The 23252-nt window shown below is 36.6% G+C and overlaps 1 protein-coding gene across 2 annotated transcripts in view; it reads left to right on the plus strand.

Annotated features, from left to right (window-relative positions):
- PBX1 (PBX homeobox 1) overlaps positions 1-23252 on the plus strand; it is a 310501-nt gene that overhangs the window by 273712 nt on the left and 13537 nt on the right. The window contains exons 6-8 of one of the 2 annotated variants that reach the window (XM_074266476.1): positions 1607-1766; positions 12277-12389; positions 13661-13750. In XM_074266476.1, coding sequence (XP_074122577.1) covers positions 1607-1766; positions 12277-12389; positions 13661-13750 — 363 coding nt within the window. The remainder of the gene's footprint in view (positions 1-1606; positions 1767-12276; positions 12390-13660; positions 13751-23252) is intronic. The other variant, XM_074266477.1, reaches the window with a different exon arrangement.

Below are 23252 nucleotides of genomic sequence, written 5' to 3' on the forward strand. Positions count from 1 at the left end.
TAATATACAAATTTATGCCTCTCCCCATTTATTTATTCACATAAAGATTTTTCATTTCATGATAGCCCCATTGCCTTTTTTTTATGATTCAGTTTACAAATATTTTATTCCTATGCAGTTTTTCAAAGACACCTCTGTTTGCTGACATGAGAGCAAAACTGAAGTGAATAAAATCAGAAATGTTTTAACATGGGGTCATAGGCCTCACAGGTATGATTCTTAGCTCCTCAAGGAAAGAATCACAATATTCAACATTGACTTTAACAACTTCCCCACTTAAGCGTACAAATTCTCAGTCAATACAGGAAAAAAAAAAAAAAAACAAGTGGCCAGTGGTAGCTGCTATAAGCAACAAACAGGAAATAAAATAGCAAAATGAATTAAGTTGAATTTGTTCATTAGTTTTCCTGAGTAAAGCCTTGAATTCAAAAGGATAATCAGGAGGGCCATTATGGCTTTCTTTATTTTTTATTTGGATAAAGAATATATAGTTGGATGTAAGAAATCTGATACTTATATTTGTATATATGTCAGAACTTTATGTCTAAATATATCTATATGGGAGGCAGCAGAGTTCAGTGAAAAATGTGCTATTGAATTCAATGGACCTGGGCATATCCTCCCTTGGTCCTTGATCACTATGTTTACCTTGGACAAATTACATAACTTATCTGAGTTATATTTCCTCATTTATAAGATTAAGTGATTGTTTCTTTCAGCTATAAATCTTATATTTTTTGTTACAGAAAAATATCAAAACTCCAGTTAATGTTGAAGTTATATGTCTCTAGGACCTATATATTTATAAGGATCATTTAAGAGATATATCTCTCACTAACCCATGATTTTAGATCAATTGGCTCATTTGTTTTGGGCTGTAGTTCTTTTTAATTCTATTTTAAACTACAAATAATATCAGACAGCCAAATTTGAATTGGGCACACTAAATTAAAAGGATTCTAATCTAAGCAAAGAATCCTATATGATTTTTCTTATTACAATGTGTCCTCTAAACCAGAATTATAGACATAGCTATAACTATGTAGGATCCTAAGGGACTGTATGATTTTAGGCCTAGAGGACCTTAGAAATCGTCTATTCTAGGTTATTCATTATGTAGGGAAAAATCCTGAGAATCAGAGAGGTGAAGGGGCTTATTAACAAAGGTCAAGAAGAGCGACCCAATTTTTGAGTATAGTTCTTTTAATAAAAGCTCTGGAGTTCTTCCCCAGTATGCTACCTTGAAGGCAAAAATAAATAAATAAATAAATAAATAAATAAATAAATAAATAAATAAATAAATAAATAAATAAATAAATAGATAGATAGATAGATAGATAGATAGATAGATAGATAGATAGATAGATAAATGAATAAATGAATAAATAAATAAATAAGGATGGAAGTAGAGAGGATGAAGAAAGAAGACTCCTCTTCTTTATTTGGAAAATTATAATAATAGATACTAATTAACTGGGTTTTTTCTTGTTTGTTTGTTTGTTTGTTTTGGTTTTTTTTTTTTTTTTGCTTTAATCCCCCTTCCCTCTGCCAAAATTAGTGAAAGGTGCAATGTTAATTTTCTTATCTTCTTCTGAACTTGCTCTAGGTGTCAAACTGGTTTGGAAATAAGCGAATCCGGTACAAGAAGAACATAGGTAAATTTCAAGAGGAAGCCAATATTTATGCTGCCAAAACGGCTGTCACAGCTACCAATGTGTCAGCCCATGGAAGCCAAGCTAACTCACCCTCAACTCCCAATTCAGCTGGTTAGTTTTTTTGTTTTGTTTTGTTCAAATTGTTCTTGTTTGTTTCTTACATTTCTTTTTTTATTCCATTGGGTTTTTCTTTTCTTTCATTGTTCAGATTTTTGATGGGTTATACTTTTGTGTGTTTTATTGTTCCCTTATTTTTCTGTTATTTTGGGGTTTTGTCCCATTTCTAAAGAAGAACCTATTCATGCTATTGGCCAGAGGGGAACTTGTTGGGATTTTGCATGGACAACTTAGTTGGGCCATTTTTACATAAGGGTCCTCTTAGAACATTTAGTTGGTTAAATGAGGGGGCCTCCTTTTTCTCACCTGGATGACCTAATAAACAAAATCTTTTTTACAGCCAGTCCATTGTTATGCTGTTGAGGAATGGAGGAGACTGGGAGGGCAATGTCATGGATTCTTATGTTGTTCTATCTCATGCATTCTTAACTTGCACCTGAGACTTTGGTTTTTTTTAAAATATATATGTATATAATTATTTAAATGTAATTTATTTCCTTTGTAAGCCTATTCATTTTAATTTATGTATTTAAAACATTTTTTTCTGAGAAGGACTTCATAGGTCTCACCTGACTTACAGAAGAGTTTATGTCAAAAAAGAAGCATAAGAATTACATATATCATCTAGCCTTTGCTGCGTGTCTCATAATGTCTAGATCACCTGCAAGTCTGTATTCCATGTCGGTTTTACATTCCTTTCACAAACATCTCATTAGGATGCTCTGGTCTACAAACAAGGCTTGAGTTATTTATAAACCTAATTTTAAAAAATTCCTATTTATATTTGGTTGTTTTTCATTCCATTAACTTCAAAGGAAATTTCAGTGATTAATTCATTTTTTTCTCTGATTTCTGATCTCCTGTCACAGCATCTTTCTTTTTGTGAGTGTGTGTGGGCGCACATATAATGTGTGTATTGGGTTTTATTTTTGTGGATATGTGTTCGTACCACTCATGTCAGAGTTGATCATTATAATTTGTTGTTGGGTTTGGGTTCTCTCCCTCTTATGGAACCTTGTACTAAGACTATGAATTTTCAGAATATTTAGAATCTACATTTAAGTCAATGAATGCTGTCTTGATTGTTCTGAACTGTGAAAGGGAAAAATGTTTTTTTTACTTTTTTCTCTATCTCATGAAAGAGGTATTTGTTTAAAAAACAAACAAAAACAATTGCTCCATTAAGTTGGTTTGAGCTTTAATAATATTTCTGCCTTCCTAATGCTTGAGCTACAGTAGATTTTGGACTATTGGACATATCTCTCTGAAAGGAGTGACAAGTCAATACCAACTAGTTCACAAAATAATTAAAATTCTTATTTATGGCACAATTGGGGCTTTTAAAACGGTCTGCTTCTTTGCTAAAGTTTTCTTCTTTTCCCAAGCTGACTTATTATTGATGACATACTGGTCCATGCCCACTGCCTTGGTACACTGTGGGCTGGAGTACTAAACCCAACATTCATACTTATCTTTGATTGGAGACTGCCTCAAACTAGAGAGCTACAGAATTATTTTTGGTTTTCATTTGTTTAAGTAAAAATATGTTTAAATAATGGTCTGGGATTTGTAAAGCAGGATGTTAAAAAAATTCAAAAACCAGTACAGCTTCCATCTTTTTAACCCTACAGTGGTCTCCTGGGTAAACAGGCACTTTATACTTTTCACAGTATGACATAGTAGATATGGGATCCAAGTAAATGTCTAGCAAATCAAAAGCATCCTTCTTTGTTAACTGATCATTTCTTAGTTTGGTGGCTACTGTGGTAGCCATTGGTTGTGTCCTATTGGAAGGCTGATATCTTCACCTTTTTCTTTCCAAGTACTTCAGTAATGTTTGTATTGGTGAAAATATACTGAATGCTTCTGGGGGTAGGGGAGGGGAAAAGATTAATCCAGTTTTACCAGCATTAAACACCTACTAAGTGCCTAGCACTGTACTGATCATGATTATTATCTAGTTTTATTTTCTAAATCACTGCTTTCTGTCTCTGGCATAGAATATCTGAATCATGAATGACTTTTGATTCATGACTAGTCCATATGAATAATAGAATTATGGACCTTCTTTATCACTGTAGCCTTAATATTTTTATCTTTCCTAAAGAGGGAAAAAAATCAGCATTTTAATACTCCCAGACTCCCCCAGATTTTTCCAGTCTTAGAAAACTGTTTAGTTTTTATTTTACACAGTGGAAAAAAATTCAAGAAATGGAAGTCCTAGGGCCTGGATTCCAATCATCCTGTCAATAGGTATTTGTGTGACTTTGGATAAGTCACTTAAATTCATTTATCTAACAGTTTTTCTTATCTATAAAATACAGTGATTGGGGTAAATGTTTTCTAAGACTCCATCCAGCTCAAAATCCAGAGTTCTATAGTCATGTGACATTGCATTCCATCAGAGTCTATAACTGCATCTTTCTAGTGAATTCCTTCTATGACATGTGAGGGCACAGTGGTTGAATGACTATGGAGAGGTGAGCCAAAAGTTTTACTTATACCTTTGTTGGAATGGAAGAATGTCTTTGTGGCATTTTTCTGAAAACTAGACAAGTGGAAAATATCCATTCTTTCTAGTAGCATGGATCTTCAAAAGATAATAAATTTTTAAAGGAAAAAACAATCTTAAACAGTCTTCTCTGTACTTTGCTCCTAAAACAAACACAAGATCATTACACAGATAAGTCAAGAACTTACAAATGCTCAAACTTCAAATGAGATGCTTGCCCTGATGAACTAAAGAGATAATCAGTGATTTCAAAGGGAAACGTTCTAATTGAAGTTGGAAGCAATTTGAAAATGACAGATGGATGAGTGTTAAAATGATGTAGATGAATTGGAAGTTGTTCAAAGGTTGGATGACCTGGGAACTTATCACATCTTTAGAGTATAGTGGTTAAGGTTATTTTCTGGACTTTACCAGGGTATTTCCTTTGAAATCTTGTGCACAAAAGATACTTTTAGTGTGTGAAAAGATCATGTATCTATTCCTTTTAACACACTGTAAAAAAAAAAAAAAAATTCATTTCACCCTTTGGTGATTAGCCAGTGGTCAAACTTAGTGGGTGAGGGTAGAACACCTACCTTTTGTTGTTGTTGTTGTTGTTGTTGTTGTTATTGTTTTTGGTAACAATAGCTGGCAGTTTAAATACTCCAAGAAAGTTTGCTGATAACCTTACATGCATTATCTCATTTGGGATAGAGCAAGAGGCAATGTTAACAAAACAAAAGATGGACAAAGGGAGAAAGTCTTTGAAAGAAGAAAATGCAAAAATAACAAATTTGGACACTGTTTTCAATGGAAAGAAAGTCCAAATAAATGTCCCTACCTCTTCAGTCTAAACACTGATTACAGGCCATTTATAGTGATGTAAAGGATACCATTCCAATGACATCCATGGATTTTTTTTTCATTATAATTTCTTCAGAAACAGAATCTATACCTTCATCTCTCAAAGCCGAATATTGAATGTGAAGTCAAATATTCAAATTCAGATTTCAGTTCTATTATCTGAATCTGCTCTCTGTGTGACTGTAGTCATAAGACTAAACAAATGAATGAAACAGAAAGACAGATATACACACACATTTATTGTGTTTTCTATATGCCAAACACTGGGTAAGGCAATCTGAATTGAAAAGCAAAACTAATACTTTTGTCAAAAAGGTCAGTCTCAAAAGTTTGGGGCCTTAATTTAATTTTCTCACCTATAACATAAATGGGTGGTACTACATGGTCTTGAGTGTCCCCTTCTCCTTTCAAACCTGTGAGTTTTGAAAACTCTATTGAATTAGGCAGAGCAGTGCCTCAAAATAGCCGATCTACAAGTAAGACCTTGAAATGTTCAGAGTAAGCAATATGATTGGCTAAATGCTTCCAGGGGTGTGGAGGCCTGAAAACCTAGAATTCCTTCATTTTGTTTAACTCTTTGAGTGATGGGGATGGGAGCAAGTTTCTCTTTACATGGAGCTGGCCTCTGTAGCACTATAAAGAGTGATATTTAAGAAACAACAGCACGCTTCACATAACACTCACTGCCAGAAAACTCGGTGACTTCCAGAGTGGTGAAAGTGTAGTTCCTTTTGACTTTGTCCCCACAGCTCAGCTTCCTTAAAAATGTTTGTACATTTTATACAGCTATGTAGGAGGTAAAGTATCCAGAGAAGCTGGCAATGTAATAGGGAACTGTGACTTGTCTAATAAGTCCTCAGGGGACCTTTTTATTCTCTTTTTAAGACCAAGGGAAAGAATTCCTCCTGTCAATCTCTCTCTCTCTCTCTCTCTCTCTCTCTCTCTCTCTCTCTCTCTCTCTCTCTCTCTCTCTCTCTTTCTCTCTCTGTCTTTCTTTCTCTCAAACTTTCAATCTCTCAATCTCTTTCAATCTCTCTTCTCTCTCTCTCTCTCTCTCTCTCTCTCTCTCTCTCTCAAACTTTCAATCTATCAATCTCTTTCAATCTCTCTTCCTTCTCTCTCTTTTTCTCTCTTCCTTCTCTCTCTGAGTCACTCTGTCTCTTTATCTCTCTGTCTCTATGTATATCTCTGTGTCTGTCTCTGTCTATCTCTGTCTTCTGTCTGTCTCTGTCTCTGTCTATTTCTGTCTATATGCGTCTCTGACTCTATTTCTCTGCGTTTCTGTCTGTCTGTCTGTCTCTCTCTGTCTTTCAGTAAAATATGGAATGCCAACCATAACATTTCTGCCTGCAAAGTGTGAAAGCTTAAAACCCATATATGCACATTCTGAAGATTGCTACCTTCTACAAGACGCTTCTTCTATTCAGCATGTACAGAAGTAAAATCTAGCTTTTGTTTATCACAGAAAGAAGGAAGGAATAATCCCTCAAGGTCAGAGGCCAAAAATAATAGAAAGATAGAAAAACAATTTTAAGACATAAATAACAAGAGTAATAGGCTGAGATTATGTGAAGGGTATTGAAACATAAGTGCTCTAGATTTTCTTCTATGTACCCACAACTGGTCTAGGAATCTATCACAACCAGATAATTAAAATCATCATTCTGGACCTCTCAACTGAGGAAATAGATATGATATTTTTTCTCAAGCTGTTTGGAGGAATAATGAGAAAAAATTATATATAGATACATACACATACATGTATACATCCATACATACACCCATACGTGTGTGTGTGTGTGTGTGTGGTGAGACAATACTTAGTTTACTTAAATAGAAAAGTCTGATATTAATCCTAAATTAAAAAGGAATTTGTCCTTACTCTAGAAACATTTTGATTATTGTTTTTTGTTATATTTTGTGCATCTTTTTAAAACTGCGAACTTTGAAACCTTCTAAGGAAAGGCTTTTATAAATGAAATCTTAAAGATAGAATGTTTTTACTGTATTAGCCATTGGAAGTTTATCTTGGGGTAGAGCATTTCTTTGATCACATTTGTATTCTCATCGATTTGAACCCACCCAGTTGCTTAGTAAATGCTTGGGAATTTAGAGGGGAATTAAATATTATGTATTCTCAACAAGTACAATTTTAACATCATACATTCCATATCTGGGTGACATTTCCTTGAGACCTTTATTTCTCTTCTCCAAATAAACCGTGGGAACTTTTAGCTTCCAAAATTATGTTTCTAATATTAGGGAGACTATTTTCATTGTCCTCACTATCACAATAATAACAAAGATATTATTACTAGTAGTAGCACTTTTAGGATTACAAGGCCCTTTTACATATATTCCATTTTATCCTCATCGTAACCCAGGTAGGTAGGTGCCATTATTGTCCCTATTTGGTAGATGAAGAAACTGAGTCAGACACAGCTTAAGTGACTTCCTCAGGATCACACAACTAGTAAGTGTCATAAGGCTGAATTTAAATTCTGGCCTTCCACACTCCGGGTCCTATCCCTGTAGCTAACATTGTAATTGCAGAGTTCTTTGAGGCTGTGAAGTACTCTTATCTCCATTTTTACAGATAAGGTAATTGAGGCTGAGAAAGGTTAAGTGACTTTTTCTAAGGTCACATCACTAGCAAGTGTTTGAGAAGAGACATAAACCTAGCTCTTCTCACTTGTAGTCTGCTCTTCATTTCAAAGCATCAAGCTGCAAGTTGTTGAGTTTTTCCCTCCACCTCTGTCAATATATAACCTTTTGTGGTTAGGGAAGTCACTTAACAGACACTAAAAGAGACAGTGTTATTCCTAATAATGACAATAACTTCTGAAGTTTTGATGCATATTGGAAAACAAGTTTAAGACTTGTGGTTTTTATTACAATGTAGCCATCCCTACCCCACACTGTCCCTGATGCAGACTGTGCTCCTATATCTGCATTCAGGGCTTCTTTGAAGTGGTTTTCAGGATATTGATCAGGTGGTGATTTTCTCTCTTTGCTCCAGCACCACATAGCCTGCTATGTTTTCTTTCAGTGTGTGAAATGTAGGTGAGTGGCCCAATGGATAGACTTCTTCCCGAAGTCCTACTAGAATTTAAAAGGATAGGACTGTGTGTGTGTGTGTGTGTGTGTGTGTGTGTGTGTGTGTGTGTGTGTGTGTGTGTGTGTGTGTGTGTGTGTTGTTTAGAAGTTTTGCAGTTGGGTCTGACTCTTTGTGGCCCCATTTTGGGTTTTCTTAGCAAAGATACTTCCTTCTTCAGATCATTTTACAGATGAGAAAACTGAGGCAAACAGGGTCACACAGCTAGTAAATTCAGGAAGTTGAGCCTTCCTGACTCCAGGCCCAGCACTCTATGGATTGTACCACTAGTTCCCCTTACACATAGTGTACTTGCATTTAATAGGTCCTCCAAGAATGGAGATAAAAGAAGAATGACAGAAAGGGAAGAATCAAAAGAGCAATCTACAAAAGCTGTAGAAATCGGTTCATGTCGAGTTTTTTATTATTCATATGCACAGATTGGATGACAGTGGATTGAGGGGAGGGGAGTAGGAAAGAAGAGGAGAATAATGAACTGAAAGGAAGGTGCATCTTTAAAAAGTACTTCCAGTAATTGGCTATCACTTCACAACAACCTGCAGGCAAGGTCCCAGAATGACCTTCTCAGCAAGCCAGGTGATTTTCTTCAGCTTTTTAAAGACCTCAAAAGGATTCATTCAAAATTTGACTATAAATTGGGTACCTTTCAGTGGGTTATCAGTTTTGCGAATAGCACCTTTGTAGTTTCCCATGCTGCCTTCAGCCCATGTGTTTCTTAGATCAGCGGTAAGGGCTTCTGTCTGCCAGGTTGTGGTTTTAATAGTGTCCTAGTCTTCTCTCAGGCCACTCCTAGCCCCCAGATCCTTATCAGAGAGTCAGAGGCCATGGCCATGTTCATACATGGATGTATAGAGATGACAAAGTGCTGATACAGCATTGCCAACAGCAGAAGGGGCTATCTCTGCAATTACTGCTGTGATACAAATGCATTTGTACATGAAGTACATTGGTATGCGCATATTTATCTCTGTGTACATTAAGCAGCCAGACATATTTATAATTTATCCATGCACACATATTTTTTGAAATAATCTGTGTCAATTGCAGTATATATCTTATAAATGGCATCTCACCTACCTCTCCTGCTTCTCCCTTGTTTGTTGAAATGAATTTGTGCTCTTTGGAGATGTTTCCCCCCAATCCCCAAACTCCAGTTTGAGTGATAATTGGCAGTAAAATGTCCACCAGTTGTTTAGTGTGTGGGTATCTTAGGCAAGTTTTGAAGAGAGGGAGAATTAAAAATGGCCATACATCAAGTTCTCATATAGCAGTTGAAACTGTGATCTCACTAAAATGGGTACTCCTTCCAGCAACACGGATCACAATCCACCAAATCTGTCCATTCTGTGCCTGTCCAGTGACCTGAAAATAGCCAGTATAATATGGCATTCGAGCAGAGGTCTTCAAATTAATCCCAATGGGTTCTTGGTTTTAAGTCCCTTTAAGGTACAGCTCTAAAAGAGAGGTTGTCAGAGGCTTTTTATCAGTGAAATGAGTAGACACAATGAGAATCAAATGATTTGGAAAGGAAATGCCAAATGTTGACCATTAAGTCATTAGTATATAACATTTCCTAACCTAAGCAGTATTATTTAAGCTATTTATACAAACTGCTTCATCAGAATGGCAAAAAGCAGAAGGGGAAGCATGCAGATTACACACTTTTGATATGCTCAGGGGAGTAGGCTATCCCAGATCCGGCAAAGACTCTGCCTTGTTTTCATGCAATCATTCCATATTTTCTAAGATAGCCACATAGAGGCTATCGATTGTTCTTGTGATTTTATTAATATATGGAAATCCTAAGTGAGGAACTTTTTCTACCAATGATTGGTAGCTTTCTGGCACTTGAAGAGATGTCTAAAGTACTAAGAAATGACTTAACTTACCCAGGGTTGTAATAGTATGTGTCAGAAGTAGGACCAGAAAGCAAGTCTTACTGACTTTGAGTCCAACACTGTATCTTAATAGATGATAGTTATCTAACTAGCAAGAATATTAATTAATTAGCCTTATTATGTGCTAGGAATTGGGCTAAGTGTTGGGAATTTTAAAAAAGAAACTGTCAAAAAATGCAATCCCTCCCATCAAGGATGGAGAGGAAGACAACTCATAGAAGTAGAAAGTAGAAAAATCTGGAAAGTCAGGGGTTGAACTTGGAGGGATATAAGCATGGATGGCCTGGGCACTCATGGAATGGTGGTGCTGGCTAGGAATTCACCATGAAATGAGTAGAGAGAGCTGCAAGGGTGGAGGTATCTCCAGAGTGAGAAAGTTACTAGAACAAAAGGGGAAAAGTCTCAACTGGAACCACAACTAAAATGAAGATTCTCCTTACAAAGACTAGAGGAGAACAAAAGTTTTGGACCTTTTAGAAACATTTATTTCTCAAAGCCTTGGGTTTCTCTTTAAAGAAACTCCTGAAGTGTTAAGTTTTAAAAAGTTATTTGCTAATGTTTTTCTTGACAAAAATGAATAGGTAATGCTTAACAGCCATTAGACAGTAAGAGAAGATGTAAATGAGCCCTTTGTCTTTGCCTCATGGTGAGATCCTAACTAGTTGTTATCTAATTCTTTGTAAGACTTTGGGTGGTTGGTGTGGACATTCTCCAGTGTGAAAAAAAGGTTAAAAGCCTAACTTTGGACTTGAGGATATTCCCTACCTCAATTCTGTGTATTATAACCTTCTTTAATTGACTATTCTTTGATAACAATACCAGAATGCTTTGAGAAAATGAGCATTAAACAACATAGGTTCATTTGGAGTGGTTATCTACAAGCTGAGTACTAATTATGGTTAAGCAATACTTTTTAATGGCAGGAGACAGTGTTCTTTTAGCTCCAAATCCTTGTAAGATGGTCATTTTAGAAGACCTCAAATTCCTGTCTTTATAAAGAAACCTGAAATCTAGTGTCAGAGCCTACGCATGAATCATTGCTGGGCGATTCCGCACAGATGATGGCTGTCAAGATGTGTGGAAAGGGAGAAAATTTGAGCAGTATGGCATTAGAACGAGTACAGTGGAGCTGACCTGGGCCCCTGAAGTCTCTCCCTTTCAAAGCTAATGTCATGTTTATAACCAAACCTTGCACGTTGAGCTTTCTCTCTTAATGCGCTGAACTGCACGATAATTTCCAGAATAATTCTGAGCCTTTTTTTTTCCTTCATCCAATCAAGTTGTGCTCTATCAGGACAGAGAAGGCAAAGAAGAGAATATTACTAGTAAAACAGTGTTGGCTAGCTAGGACTACATTCCAGAGATCTGAAAAATCTTTGGAAAAATTAGTTTACTACCCCATTCTAAACATTCCATATTATGATCTGTACTAAAATTTGGAAGGATTCTTAACCCATGATTTTCTTCTTTCATCTCTCCGGGTAGATGGCATGGAAGGATGGATATCATTGTCCTAGTGCCCTTATGGCCATTATGGGCTTTACCTTCCTGGAAATAAGAATGACAAGGAACTTTTAATAAAAAACAGATTTTTAGGCATACAACTCATTACCTTTATATATAATCTCCATATGGTGCTATTCCATGGATAGTTAAAAAAAAATTGTTATGGAATAAGCACATCCATCATGGAATTGAATAGGTCATCCTGATCCATGGCTTGACTGGCATTAGCTTGTACCAATAGTCCAAATTTGGCTAGTCCCATGGACAGTCATAAGATTGAGTAAGGGAAAAGTTGAAAGTTGCTTTGGAGACCATCTCCATTTTCCAGGAAGCCTGAGTTGAGATGAATGGAATCAACATCCCTTTTCCCAGCTTGGAAGCATCAAAAAGGATACAGTCTTGCTGGCAATATGGCATATCTTGGGGCTTTGCATAACCTCAACAGTTGGCACCCTTTATTGCTTGCTCTCTTCTTCATACTACTAACCAAACTGTGTTTTTGTTATTGTTTTTAATTTTCATTTTCATTGGGGGGATTGCTTTGCATGATGTCCTTCCTCTTGGCTGAGAGTTGCGGGGATTGATCCTTTTCCTTTCTATGATTCAGGTGCCTCACTCTTTCCTTTTCAGGTTCTTCCAGTTCTTTTAACATGTCAAACTCTGGAGATTTGTTCATGAGCGTGCAGTCACTCAATGGGGATTCTTACCAAGGGGCCCAGGTTGGAGCCAACGTGCAGTCACAGGTAGGGACCCAGCCAATGTACTGCCAAGCGAATGTGAGCCCTCCATGGTATTGGCAATTTTCCACACCTGTACAGAGAGAAAGATTTTAAAAAAATCTGATCAACGAACCAACCTCACCACCAAACCAAAACCAAAATAAAAAACTGAAAATGAAATAAAAAGGAACAACAATCATTGTCTTGGGGAATCTCGTCCACACTTTGTGAATGCATTTGGCTCTGGCTTGACAGTTATATTAGGAAGGCAGGAGAGGAGCTGCAGGGAAAACAAAGTATTCCAATGCACACCTGGCAAGTAGAACCAACCTATGTGTTCTTTTTCACTGAAGGAAAGGAATAAGGAGTTCAAAGTGTTGTCTCACATTTCCAGGTTTCCTTCACTTATATTGGACACCAGAGCTCAAGGTCTACTTAAAAAGAGGAAAAAATTAATAAATGGGCAAATATACGAGTATGTCGGGTTTCATTCTTAACTAAAAAGCCACCCAATAAAGTGCAGTAGTCATTTTGCCTTGATCACATTTGGAGAGGAGGGACTTCAGTTTCTTTTGGCAAATGTATGTCCATGTTGGAAACAGAGGTGTTCTAGGAATTCAGTGCTTCTAGGTAAACAGGAAGCCTTTTCTTTTCTCTAATCATGATGCTCTCTAAAAGGGGTGGAGAATTTCTGGGAGTTTCTGATCCAGATGAATCCAGTTGCCCACTCTGAATGCAAACCAGTAAGCATCATTGTCTGGAGTTGGCCAGCTTGTTGGTGATCTAGCTGCTGGCTTGGGAAACATTGCCCTGGAAATATGTTTGGAGCAGACTTTGGCAAAATGACCCAAAAGTTGGCTATCCTCTGAAATGATTTCCCAAACCCCATCCAATAAGAGATCTGGATTTAAAGGGTATGGGGAAATCGGAAAGCTATGTGAGCTAATTTGCAGCAAAGGGAAATGGGTAAATGCTTCATTATTCTTTCCCCTGTTCACATCTTCATGTATTCTCTTAGTGAATTTGCTCCCCTTTTAGTGAGGTCAGCTGATTTTTATCTTATTCCTTGTGGTCTCTTTACCAACTTCAGAATTGTATTTAGAATGAATGATGAAGTGACTGTGGTTACTTCCCTCTACCAAATCCTGTGTCCAAGAAGGGTACCCCTCAAAATGATGACACTGCTTTAGCATACCCAAAATATTTACAAACTGATGATGATGGTAGTGATAATGATGATGATGATGAAGGCTTTCTCTTTCTGTTTTGCTAATTTTCGTCTTTGTTGTTTTTAGGTGGATACCCTTCGCCATGTTATCAGCCAGACAGGAGGATACAGTGACGGACTTGCAGCCAGTCAGATGTACAGTCCGCAGGGCATCAGTGTAAGAAAAATAGGCTTTTTTTTTCCCCTTTTCTTCCCTTCCTTTTTCATTCTATCACTACCAATTATTTCAAAGCCATAGGGCTCAGAATGCCACTTAGTAGGACTTGTCTTAGTTTTACGGTCACCTAGTTTATTGCTTCTGTATCGGTCGTGCCGACGGCAGCATTCTACCCACAAAAAAGTGGGGATCGGGCAGGCTTCATGCAGGCAGCTGGCGTCTAAGGCTGTCAGACGCAATCAGTGTTTGCATAGCACCTGCGGCCACATGCATTCAGCTGAGAGGAGCTGCTAAACAGGTGACACCTAGTACAACAGTGGTAGGAAATGTCACCACAAACGGAAGCCAGGGAACCCCGGCAAGAGAGCCAGTAGCCAGAATCCATTGCAACCGGGGCCACTGTCTAAAAATAAATCGTACTCCAGTCTGTAGGAAAAAAAAAAAAAAAATTAAGATGGTGAGGGGGTGGGGGGGTGGACGACAGATGAACCATCTTCTACTTGTTCTTGGGTGCGCTGGCGGCTCCCAGAGAGCATGAAAATTCATAGCGACAAGCTATATCGCACAGAGTGAAATCGATCAGACAGACACAAGGAGAACCGAGTGTAGATTCGGGACAGCAATCCAACTTCATTTCTCAGATCAATCGTCCGCCATCTCAGCAGCGATGACAGCAAGCTGGGACAAGAGGGCAGCCTGGAAAAGGAGGCTGTTCTCTGGATTGGGGGGCTATTTTCTGGGCTTTTAGAGGTCAATGGAGGCTCAGGCAAAAGGATGGTTCAGAACCTTAAAGATTTTGATAGGTATTTGTTACATTATTGTTGCTGTTGGGATGACTGCAAATTGGAGAATAATGAGGGGAGAGAGGAACAGAGATGCGTTATTTGCTGTTTTCCTTTGTAGATTATCCTCTGCCTCCTGCCCATATTGTTTGCCAAGGCCTTTTCTAGTTGTAGTGATCAGAGAGCAAGGTGGACCCCATTGAGCTTTCCATTGGACAGTCAAGTCCTTTCCATGGAAAGGTATCAAGAGCTGAGATTTAGGTTCCCTCCCTCTCTTCAAAGGTTCCGTGAATGGCTGTTTCTCCAAAAGTCAAGGCGAGATTTCAGGAAAAGAAAGTCCTGCTGTTGTAGAGGAAATTCACCTCTAACAGTTGAGCTGGGAATAGAGGAATTTGGAAGGATGCAAAGTGTCTAACTTGCAGGCTTGAATATTTCATGAGATAAAGAATGGATTTCTCCAAAGGAGCTTTGCATTTTGGCATACAGAAGGGACTCACAAAGAAATTAAAACATACAGACAAGAACATGGACACACCCAGAAAAGGGAGCTCCAGAGGGCATGTGACTTGGAAGGGGAATGTGGCTAGCCACTCATCTCTTTGGATCCTTTCCTTTCTAATTGGGTAGCAGAGAAGAGAACAACATTCAGGATCTCAGGTTCAGCTTTGACCCCTGACATCATCTGGTGGAGCTGGGAATCATTTCTGAAGTAATGTAACTGAACATGTGCAGACAATTATGTCTGATTACATAAGGCTGCTGCAAAAACTGGACTTGGAAATGGCATTTGAAAGAGTATCATTTTTCATTATTTTTTTCTGGGACTAGTATTTGCTCCATTTCTAGCTTTTTTACATGCAGAATAAAGGAGTCAAAATCAGATCACGATAAGATATAATACTTGGCTATCAATTTTAAATTGCCCCACTCCTTCCCCTCCAGGATACTTAAGCATTGTTATAGGGAGATACATTTTCATATAGTAGTATTTTTGTGTTAAGCTGAGGTAGGGGTGTGTGTGTGTGTGTGTGTGTGTGTGTGTGTGTGTGTGTGTGTGTGTATGCATGTGTGCATGTATATTGTGTATGTGCATGAGTGTGTATTTTAGGAAAGGAAGAGTATATATGTTGGGAAGTAAGAGTATTACTGCCAAGAGAAGAGGGGGAAAAAAGAGTAGAGACTGAAAGAGACAGAAACAGGAATGAAAAGTTTGAAGCCAAGAAATGAAAAATAAACAAAACCCAAAATGACACAAAATCATGGAAGCTTGCCGAGCTCCAGATAATGCTGTTGCTCTATGAAAGGAGGTCCAAAGATAGTCTTTCCTTCTTTATTAATAGGGGCTTCACCCTCATTCTGTTCAGCTAGTCTCCTCATAGGATGGCCTGAAAGAGGCATTTATGAAAAAGACAGAGCAGGATGGGTTTCATCACAGTGTGGTAAAAAGTGCACAGTCCCAGAAGTCAGAGTGCTCAGTTTCTGTATCCCAAGTATTAATGAGTAATCTGAGTAGCCACATATTTAACTTCCTACCTACAAAATGAGAACAGCTCCTTCTGCGATAATAGAAAGAACCACCATTTATTTTTAGAAAACTTGACATTTAAAAAACTATATACACAAGTGTGCATAAATACATTTCAATTCACAAAGGCATATATATATAAAACATACACATAATATATATATTTCAGATGCAAGATGTCCCCAAAGTCTCAGTGTAGTTTTAATTGTTTTCCTCTCTCTCTTTCTCCTCTCTCTCTTTCCCTCCCTTCTTCCCTCTGCCCATTTACCCATCTCTGTCTGTTTGTCTCTGCTCTTTCTCTCTCTCAACACCTCCCCACACCCACATGTGCAGGCTGTTCCAAAAGTCTTAGTGTGCACACCTGTTCCATTTCTCTCTCCCTCTGATATGTGTATATCTATCTATCTGTCTCTCCATCAATCTATATTGATTTGTCTGTCAATCCATTTATCTGTCTATCTATCTATTGGTATGTGTGACTATATACATATATCTGTAGAAAATATATATTTGTTTATATATGCATATTTATGAACACAATACATACACATACATCTGCACCTACACACAAACACACATACACACAAATAATTTGAGCCTCACCATCCCCAACTCACTGGGTAAATTCTAATCTCAAGTAGGATGTAATCTCTTTGAGTACAAGACTTTTATTTTTTGTCTTTCTCTCACCAGTAATGAAATGCCTTATAGGTGCTTAATATTTTTTATATCAAATTGAATAGTTGTGCGATCCCAATGGGAAACAGTTGTAAAAATCCAAAGATGAGGTATAACTTTCAATGACAATGTATTAAGTTACTACATGTTTTCTTTTGTCTGAATGGGTTTTTCAGAACTCATCAGTGTTTTATGGTGAGGGCTCAATAAAATGAAAAAAAATTCTCCCTTCCCCCATTTAAATGTATATCTATAGAATATCCATAGAGATACAACCTACATCCTGTTTTTGTTGTTGTTGTTGTTTTGTTTTTTTAATGAGAATCAGATTACATTTTTTCCTTTATGACAAATTTCTTTAATGACAATAGGCAGAGGTGACTCTGTTGTAAGTAACAGAAAGCCTCCAAAGCCTGGACTGTCTTGCCTTCTTCCTCTTCAAGCTTTCTGCCTTTGAATTCCTCCCTGTCTTCTAAAACCCAGATCCAATGAGATCTCTTCCCATTTCATGTAGATTATCTCATTTCAAATGTATGCTTCATTTGGCAATAATTTACATTGGAGGGGTATTGTTTTTGGTAATTCAGTAGAGATTTTTTTACCCCCAAAAAATTCAGATTAGTCATTTAGAAAATTTTATTATTTGTAATCATTTTAGAATTCCCTTGGATTCAAAAAATTTCCCAAAACAAAATGAAACAAAACAAGTTAATACCTTCCTCTTCTTCCTCATTGCTTTGATGTTTAAAAAAAAAAAAAATCAGTTTTAATCGACTGGCCTATTTGTTTACTTTGCAGCTCTCAGCTTTTCAGGATACTGAGAAATAAGGAGGATATGAATAATAAATCCTTAGGTAATACTCCATCCCCAATTTTATCTAATATTTCAACCTTTGGAAGAGACTTTAGAGATTATTTGGTCCAACCTGTTTACATAGTATCTTGTGTACATTATTCACAGTTAATTGTCAGCTAGCCTTTTATTAAACTTCTCTAATGACAGTGAATTCACTACTAATCTTTCTCCCCCACACAGTTCTGATAGAAAATTCTTTTATTGAATAAAATTATGCTGTCATAGTTTATATAGCAGGATTTTAAGTTCGAGTATCATTTCAAAATAGCCAATAACTTTTTTAATGATTCAGTTTAATTCAACAACAAAATGGAGAGTAAGCCACTCAAAATCTTTTTATTCTTTGAGCAGAGTTGTGGATTCTTTCCACAAGTTTTTGTTTGGATAAGTGTGTTATATACATATCCCAGAGTTGATCACATCAAGGCTTATGCCAGATTTCATGACAGATAAGATTCAGAGAACAACAAATCCTTTCTTTTCCATCTCCATTGAGTGATTCAGTCCTCATTAAGAAAAAATATTCAGCATGAATAGTTCCTTTCCCCAAACCTTGAAAGTATCTACTTATCTAGACTAGACAAAGTTGGGACTTGGTCAAGAGTTGCAACATCCTTCCAACTTGATGAACCACAAAGCCCAAATTGGATGACATGATTACTTTTAAAAAGCTCCTTATGGTTCAGCTCTCTCTTTTTTCCTTTTTTCTAGACTAAACATTCCTAATTCCTTTAGGCTCTTCTCACATACAAAAAGCTTTTGAATCACCTCTGTATCTTAGTCACCCTTATCTGGATATACTTGAGCTTGTCAGTATCTACTTACTAAAATATAGGACAATAAATTACTCTTGTCATAAATATCTTATAAAAAAAAATAGAATGACAAAAGTAGCTGGTTTAAATTTCTCTCCTATTCCTTATTCTTTGCTTTCTAGTGCTGCTATAAATGAAAAGTTAACAAAGCCAAAAAGTCCAAAACACCAAAAGGGGAAGTAGAAAAGAAAATGGCTTAACCAATCTCCACATCAATAGACAGGACATTTAACAAGATTAGACCTCATTAAGTACTTACAAACTTCCTGACCCTCTATTAAACTCTATGTATTGGAGCTGGTGTTATATAGAATTTGTGGTTCTATCAGTAAATATTTATTAATCATCTTCTCTGTGCCAAGGCAGCATGCTGAGTTCTGGGGATATAAAAAGAGACAAAAAACAGCCTTTGTCCTCAAGGAGCTTTTAGTCTACTGGTTCATCCTTCCATGGGGTTATTATTCAATTTTAGAAATTCTTCCCAAAAACCATCAGGAGATCTAAAAGAGTAAGCATATTACTTACACACACACACACACACACACACACACACACACACACACACACACACACAAGCATTTAGGACAATGAACTTTAAAGTATTCTTCAACTGAGAATTTAAAGCACGAAAAAAAGCATTGAATTCCTCTGATTTCAAACATTATTAATCTGACCAATAAAGATTGCAGGAAAGCTTTTTAAGGGACAAGAAAGGCAACCAATTGTTTGGTTTCACTAAAATCATCCACTCTCACTATCTTCTAGCAAATAGAGAAGGTGGGTCCCTGGTTTTCTGTATGTGGGTCAAGTCACAAGCAGTCTGTGAGTCCACTGGAGATCACAGATATGTCTCGGGAAGTTCTTTCACCTCTGGACTAGTTTAAAACTCTATCTGAAATTATTCTTCCTTATTTTTTGAAAGATAGAGGCTGGGGAGCCTGCCAACTTTAGATCCCAGGGGGTGAGGTTGAAATAATAGAGCAGAAGAAAGGATTTCAAAATCAACCGCCGATCGTTTGAAAAACCAACCGCCACGAAACCAAACAAACATGCCAGGCGTTTATAATAATAATAAGCATCACATCCTGGAGCCTTCTTTGCTCTTTGTGGCACTAGCATTAGCCACAGCCAGTTTTGCTGGCCTTGGTCCTGCTGATGTGGTTACTAAACAGAATCATATGCCTGGTGTATATATACATTCATCTATAAGGATTTTTTTTTTTCTGGGTCCTAGACTGTGTCAAACCTGGTTGCCACATTTCTTTGTTGGCTCCTAAGGGAGTCTCTTTTTGGCTTTCCTCCCCTTAACTTTGTGCTTTTAACTCTAGGGCTGGAGGCCTTCCATCCTCCTCTGTGGGAAACTAGAGAAATAGCCGAAGCCAGAGGAATGTGACACAATAAAAAAAGCAGTGGGCTGGAAAGCAGGAGAGTGGTGTTCTGGTCCTGGCTTTGCCACCTGTCCAAGCTCTTGCAAGTCATTTCAACTCTTTAGACCTATTTATTCATCTGCAAAATGAGGGGGTTGGTTGTGATGATCTCTCAGCTTCCAGGTTCACCATCCTCCAAGTCTATGTGAAGCTGGTGGTTTGCCACTTCTGAGGAAGTACATGAAGAAAAGGGGATAGAATTCAAGGCCACAAATAAAAGGAGACAGTTTTATTTGTACATTTGGAAAAGCTAAGACACAGAGACTTCCTATTTATGAACACAAATATATGCAGTACCCTTTCCATGTAGAATTAGTATTTTGCAGTGTCCTTCCAGATGAGCCACCCTTTGGCTGTGCAATCCTACTGTCTTCATGCAGAGATTTGTTCATGTTCTGGGAGCCAGTATGGTAAGTTAGCTTAGCCTTACCCTTTACTCCCATGAACACTGCCAAAACTTCAAAAACACAAGTACAGACTAGGTTTGTCCCTGATATAGTGATGTAGCTCCCCTAAGAATTCTATAAATATTAATTAAATTAAAATGTTAGAAGCAATTACATTGATTTCTGGAGATGGCCTCCCTTTCCTGCATCTTGCCTGGTGGCTGGATAAGCCCACATTGCTCAAAGTCCCTAGATGTACCCATTTTTCTTGTGCCAGTCTTCTAGATGTTTGCTCTTGGAGTCCTAGCCACATTTTAGTTTGTGGGAAATCTCTGCCTTTTTAAGTGATTCCAGTTTTTCCGACTTCATAAGGACATTGAGTTCATCTTGTGTAGTCTCCATAGAGGTAAAGAGTCTTAATCTGATGCAGATAAGTAGCTACCTTTTTTTTTGGAGACATTTCACAAGACATGTTTGTTAAATGAGAGTTTTTCATCATGTGCATTTTTAAAATTATTTTATAGCTATTTACCTCCCAGAAAAAAAAAAAATGTTTCCACAAATACCAAATTGAGCACATGCCTGATCTACTAAGTTTATAGTTTTTCAAGGTAAAAACCTCAGTGGCTGTTTATTTCCTTCTGGGAACTTTAGGATAGATTCAAGTATGTGTCCTCCAATGTCCAAGTAAAAGTTTTAGTCCAAACAGCTAAGCTTTCCATAAATAGAGGTAACTGAGAAACATATTGGCATTATTTTTAATTTTTTTTTTTCTCACAAAAAACAAGGGTTCTTTATTTCTTTAAACAGTTGAGTATACATAAATAAGATTTGCTTATCTTAAACTGATAGTCCAACTTAGTGCAAGATTTAAAGATACCCCTGGGTACAATTTGGTACCTTTCTCACCAATCTTTGACTCTCTCATCACAATTTGTTCTATTGCCTTGGCTTATTTTTGGACCCTAGAAAAACAAAGCATCTATATCGTCATGAACCATATGACGGGATTTAAAGTTTTTCAAGATTTATACATAACTGTCATGATTAACAATAATGGATCTTGTGAAATTTGTCTCAAAAACATTGGCCAGCTGCTTCTGTTTATTAGATTTTTCTCTTTCTGAAAACTTTAATATTTAACTAGCACTTTGACAGAGGGCTATTAATTTCCCATCTTATTCTGAGGGATTCCCTTTTACTTTCTTTTATTTCCTTTTTATTTCTCATAACAAAAACAAAGTGGGGGGAGAGTAAATTGTGGTTATTCCATGTGCATGTCCACAATGTGTATGGTGCTTCTTTTCAAGGGAAACCTTTTTCTGAGCCTCTTTCTCAGCTTGTTATTAAAGCTTGGAACTGGAAGAAAAGCTAATTTGCATTGAATAATTAAGATTATTCATTAACCACTGCCCTTTGGAGAAGTAGTTTGGAAGCTTGGCTTTTAATGTAGAGTCAGCTTGCATGTATCTTTTCCAGAACATAGAGCTTGAAACACATTTAAAAAGAAGATAGCAAGATTTGTAAAGTGAAAGACAGATTGGCTTTGTAACATGCCATAAACACAAATTTCATCTTTTCAGTTTTCATTCAATTTTTCTTTGTTTTCTTTTTTTCATATATTTTATTCTCAATTCAATTAATTTCCTATGTCTTGTACAGATTTAAATGTCTGGGTTTTATTGATGTCTCCGAAGTCTCAATTTACAAAATATGACTCCCTATTCATCCTCTTTCCCCTTTTGTTGTGAAGATACCATAAACTTAATTTATGACCAACATTTGTCTATTTTTTTCAATTCAGCCAAACAATTTATCAGATATTTATTAAATGCCTACTATGAACAAGAAACTAATTTTCCCCACTACAGTTTTTAACTACAGACCTCTTTTAATGACCATGTATTACACATTCTTCTGCTCTGCATTCTTCTTTGAAGAAGGTGTTAATTGCCAAACCCCGAAGTTTCATCTGCCATCTCCTCTTTCAGGTGTCCTATTGTTTGTTCACTTTTCTAGTCAAAATATCTTTTCTTTAGTCTAAGTAAGAGGTGTGTGTGCGTGTGTGTGTGTGTGTGTGTGAAAGAGAGAGAGAGATCTTTTTGATAAGTTAGTGAGCCCTATAGACCCCTTCTCAAAATAATTTTTTAATGTATAGAATAAGGATTTTAAAAATGAAACCAGTTTTGCTGAAATCCAGCTATCAATAAATAAAAATAAAAATTCATGGCCCTCAAATTAAGAATTCCTAATCTAAGCTACCTCTTTTGGTGTTAGAATTCTATTTTTTTCTTTATTGGAACTTTGTGACAATGGAGAAGCAATAAACAATTAAATCAATATAGCCAAAGAATTCTCATATCTTTGAAGTTTTATAAGCCATTTATTAATTTTATTTTCTCTAAGCTAAACAACTACAAACTTTTTTTAAAAATCATTCCTCAGAAGACCTGTTTTCAATCATTTGACTTTAATTTCCTTCTATCTTATCCATAATCTTTTAAAGATGGTAACTTTACATATAGATATGGTAAAAGGAGATCTGATATTCCTTTCTACTATTGGTCTACTGCATCATATAGTTTCTTGGATAAGTTTATATGCCTGCCATCTTTAAAATGCTGGTTTCTGAATGTTACTGTTCATGTAGTTTGATGCTTTATCCTATAAATAAGTGCATGGAAAATCTTTTCTAGATGAGACTTGATTCTCATCCTAGAAAAAATATAAGCAAAATATCCTCTAACCTGATATATATTTTAGTCCTTTAAGAATTTGTCATTTTGTCCATCTGGGTACTTTCTTCATTGTCATAGATACCTTTTTGATTTGGTTGGTAAGTGATCTTTAAAAGTTATTGCATGAAAATTGTAGCACCCTCTGACCAACAAAATTGCAACCATAATATCAGTAGCTAGGTGATATCGAATACATACACATGTACTTTTGTACATATATGCCCACAGACACATATACTATGTAATATATACTTATATGTGCATTTATGCATATGCTGTGTGTGTCCATAGATAT

The sequence above is a fragment of the Sminthopsis crassicaudata genome, chromosome 4, assembly GCF_048593235.1.
Source record: "Sminthopsis crassicaudata isolate SCR6 chromosome 4, ASM4859323v1, whole genome shotgun sequence".
NCBI classification, from domain to species: domain Eukaryota; kingdom Metazoa; phylum Chordata; class Mammalia; order Dasyuromorphia; family Dasyuridae; genus Sminthopsis; species Sminthopsis crassicaudata.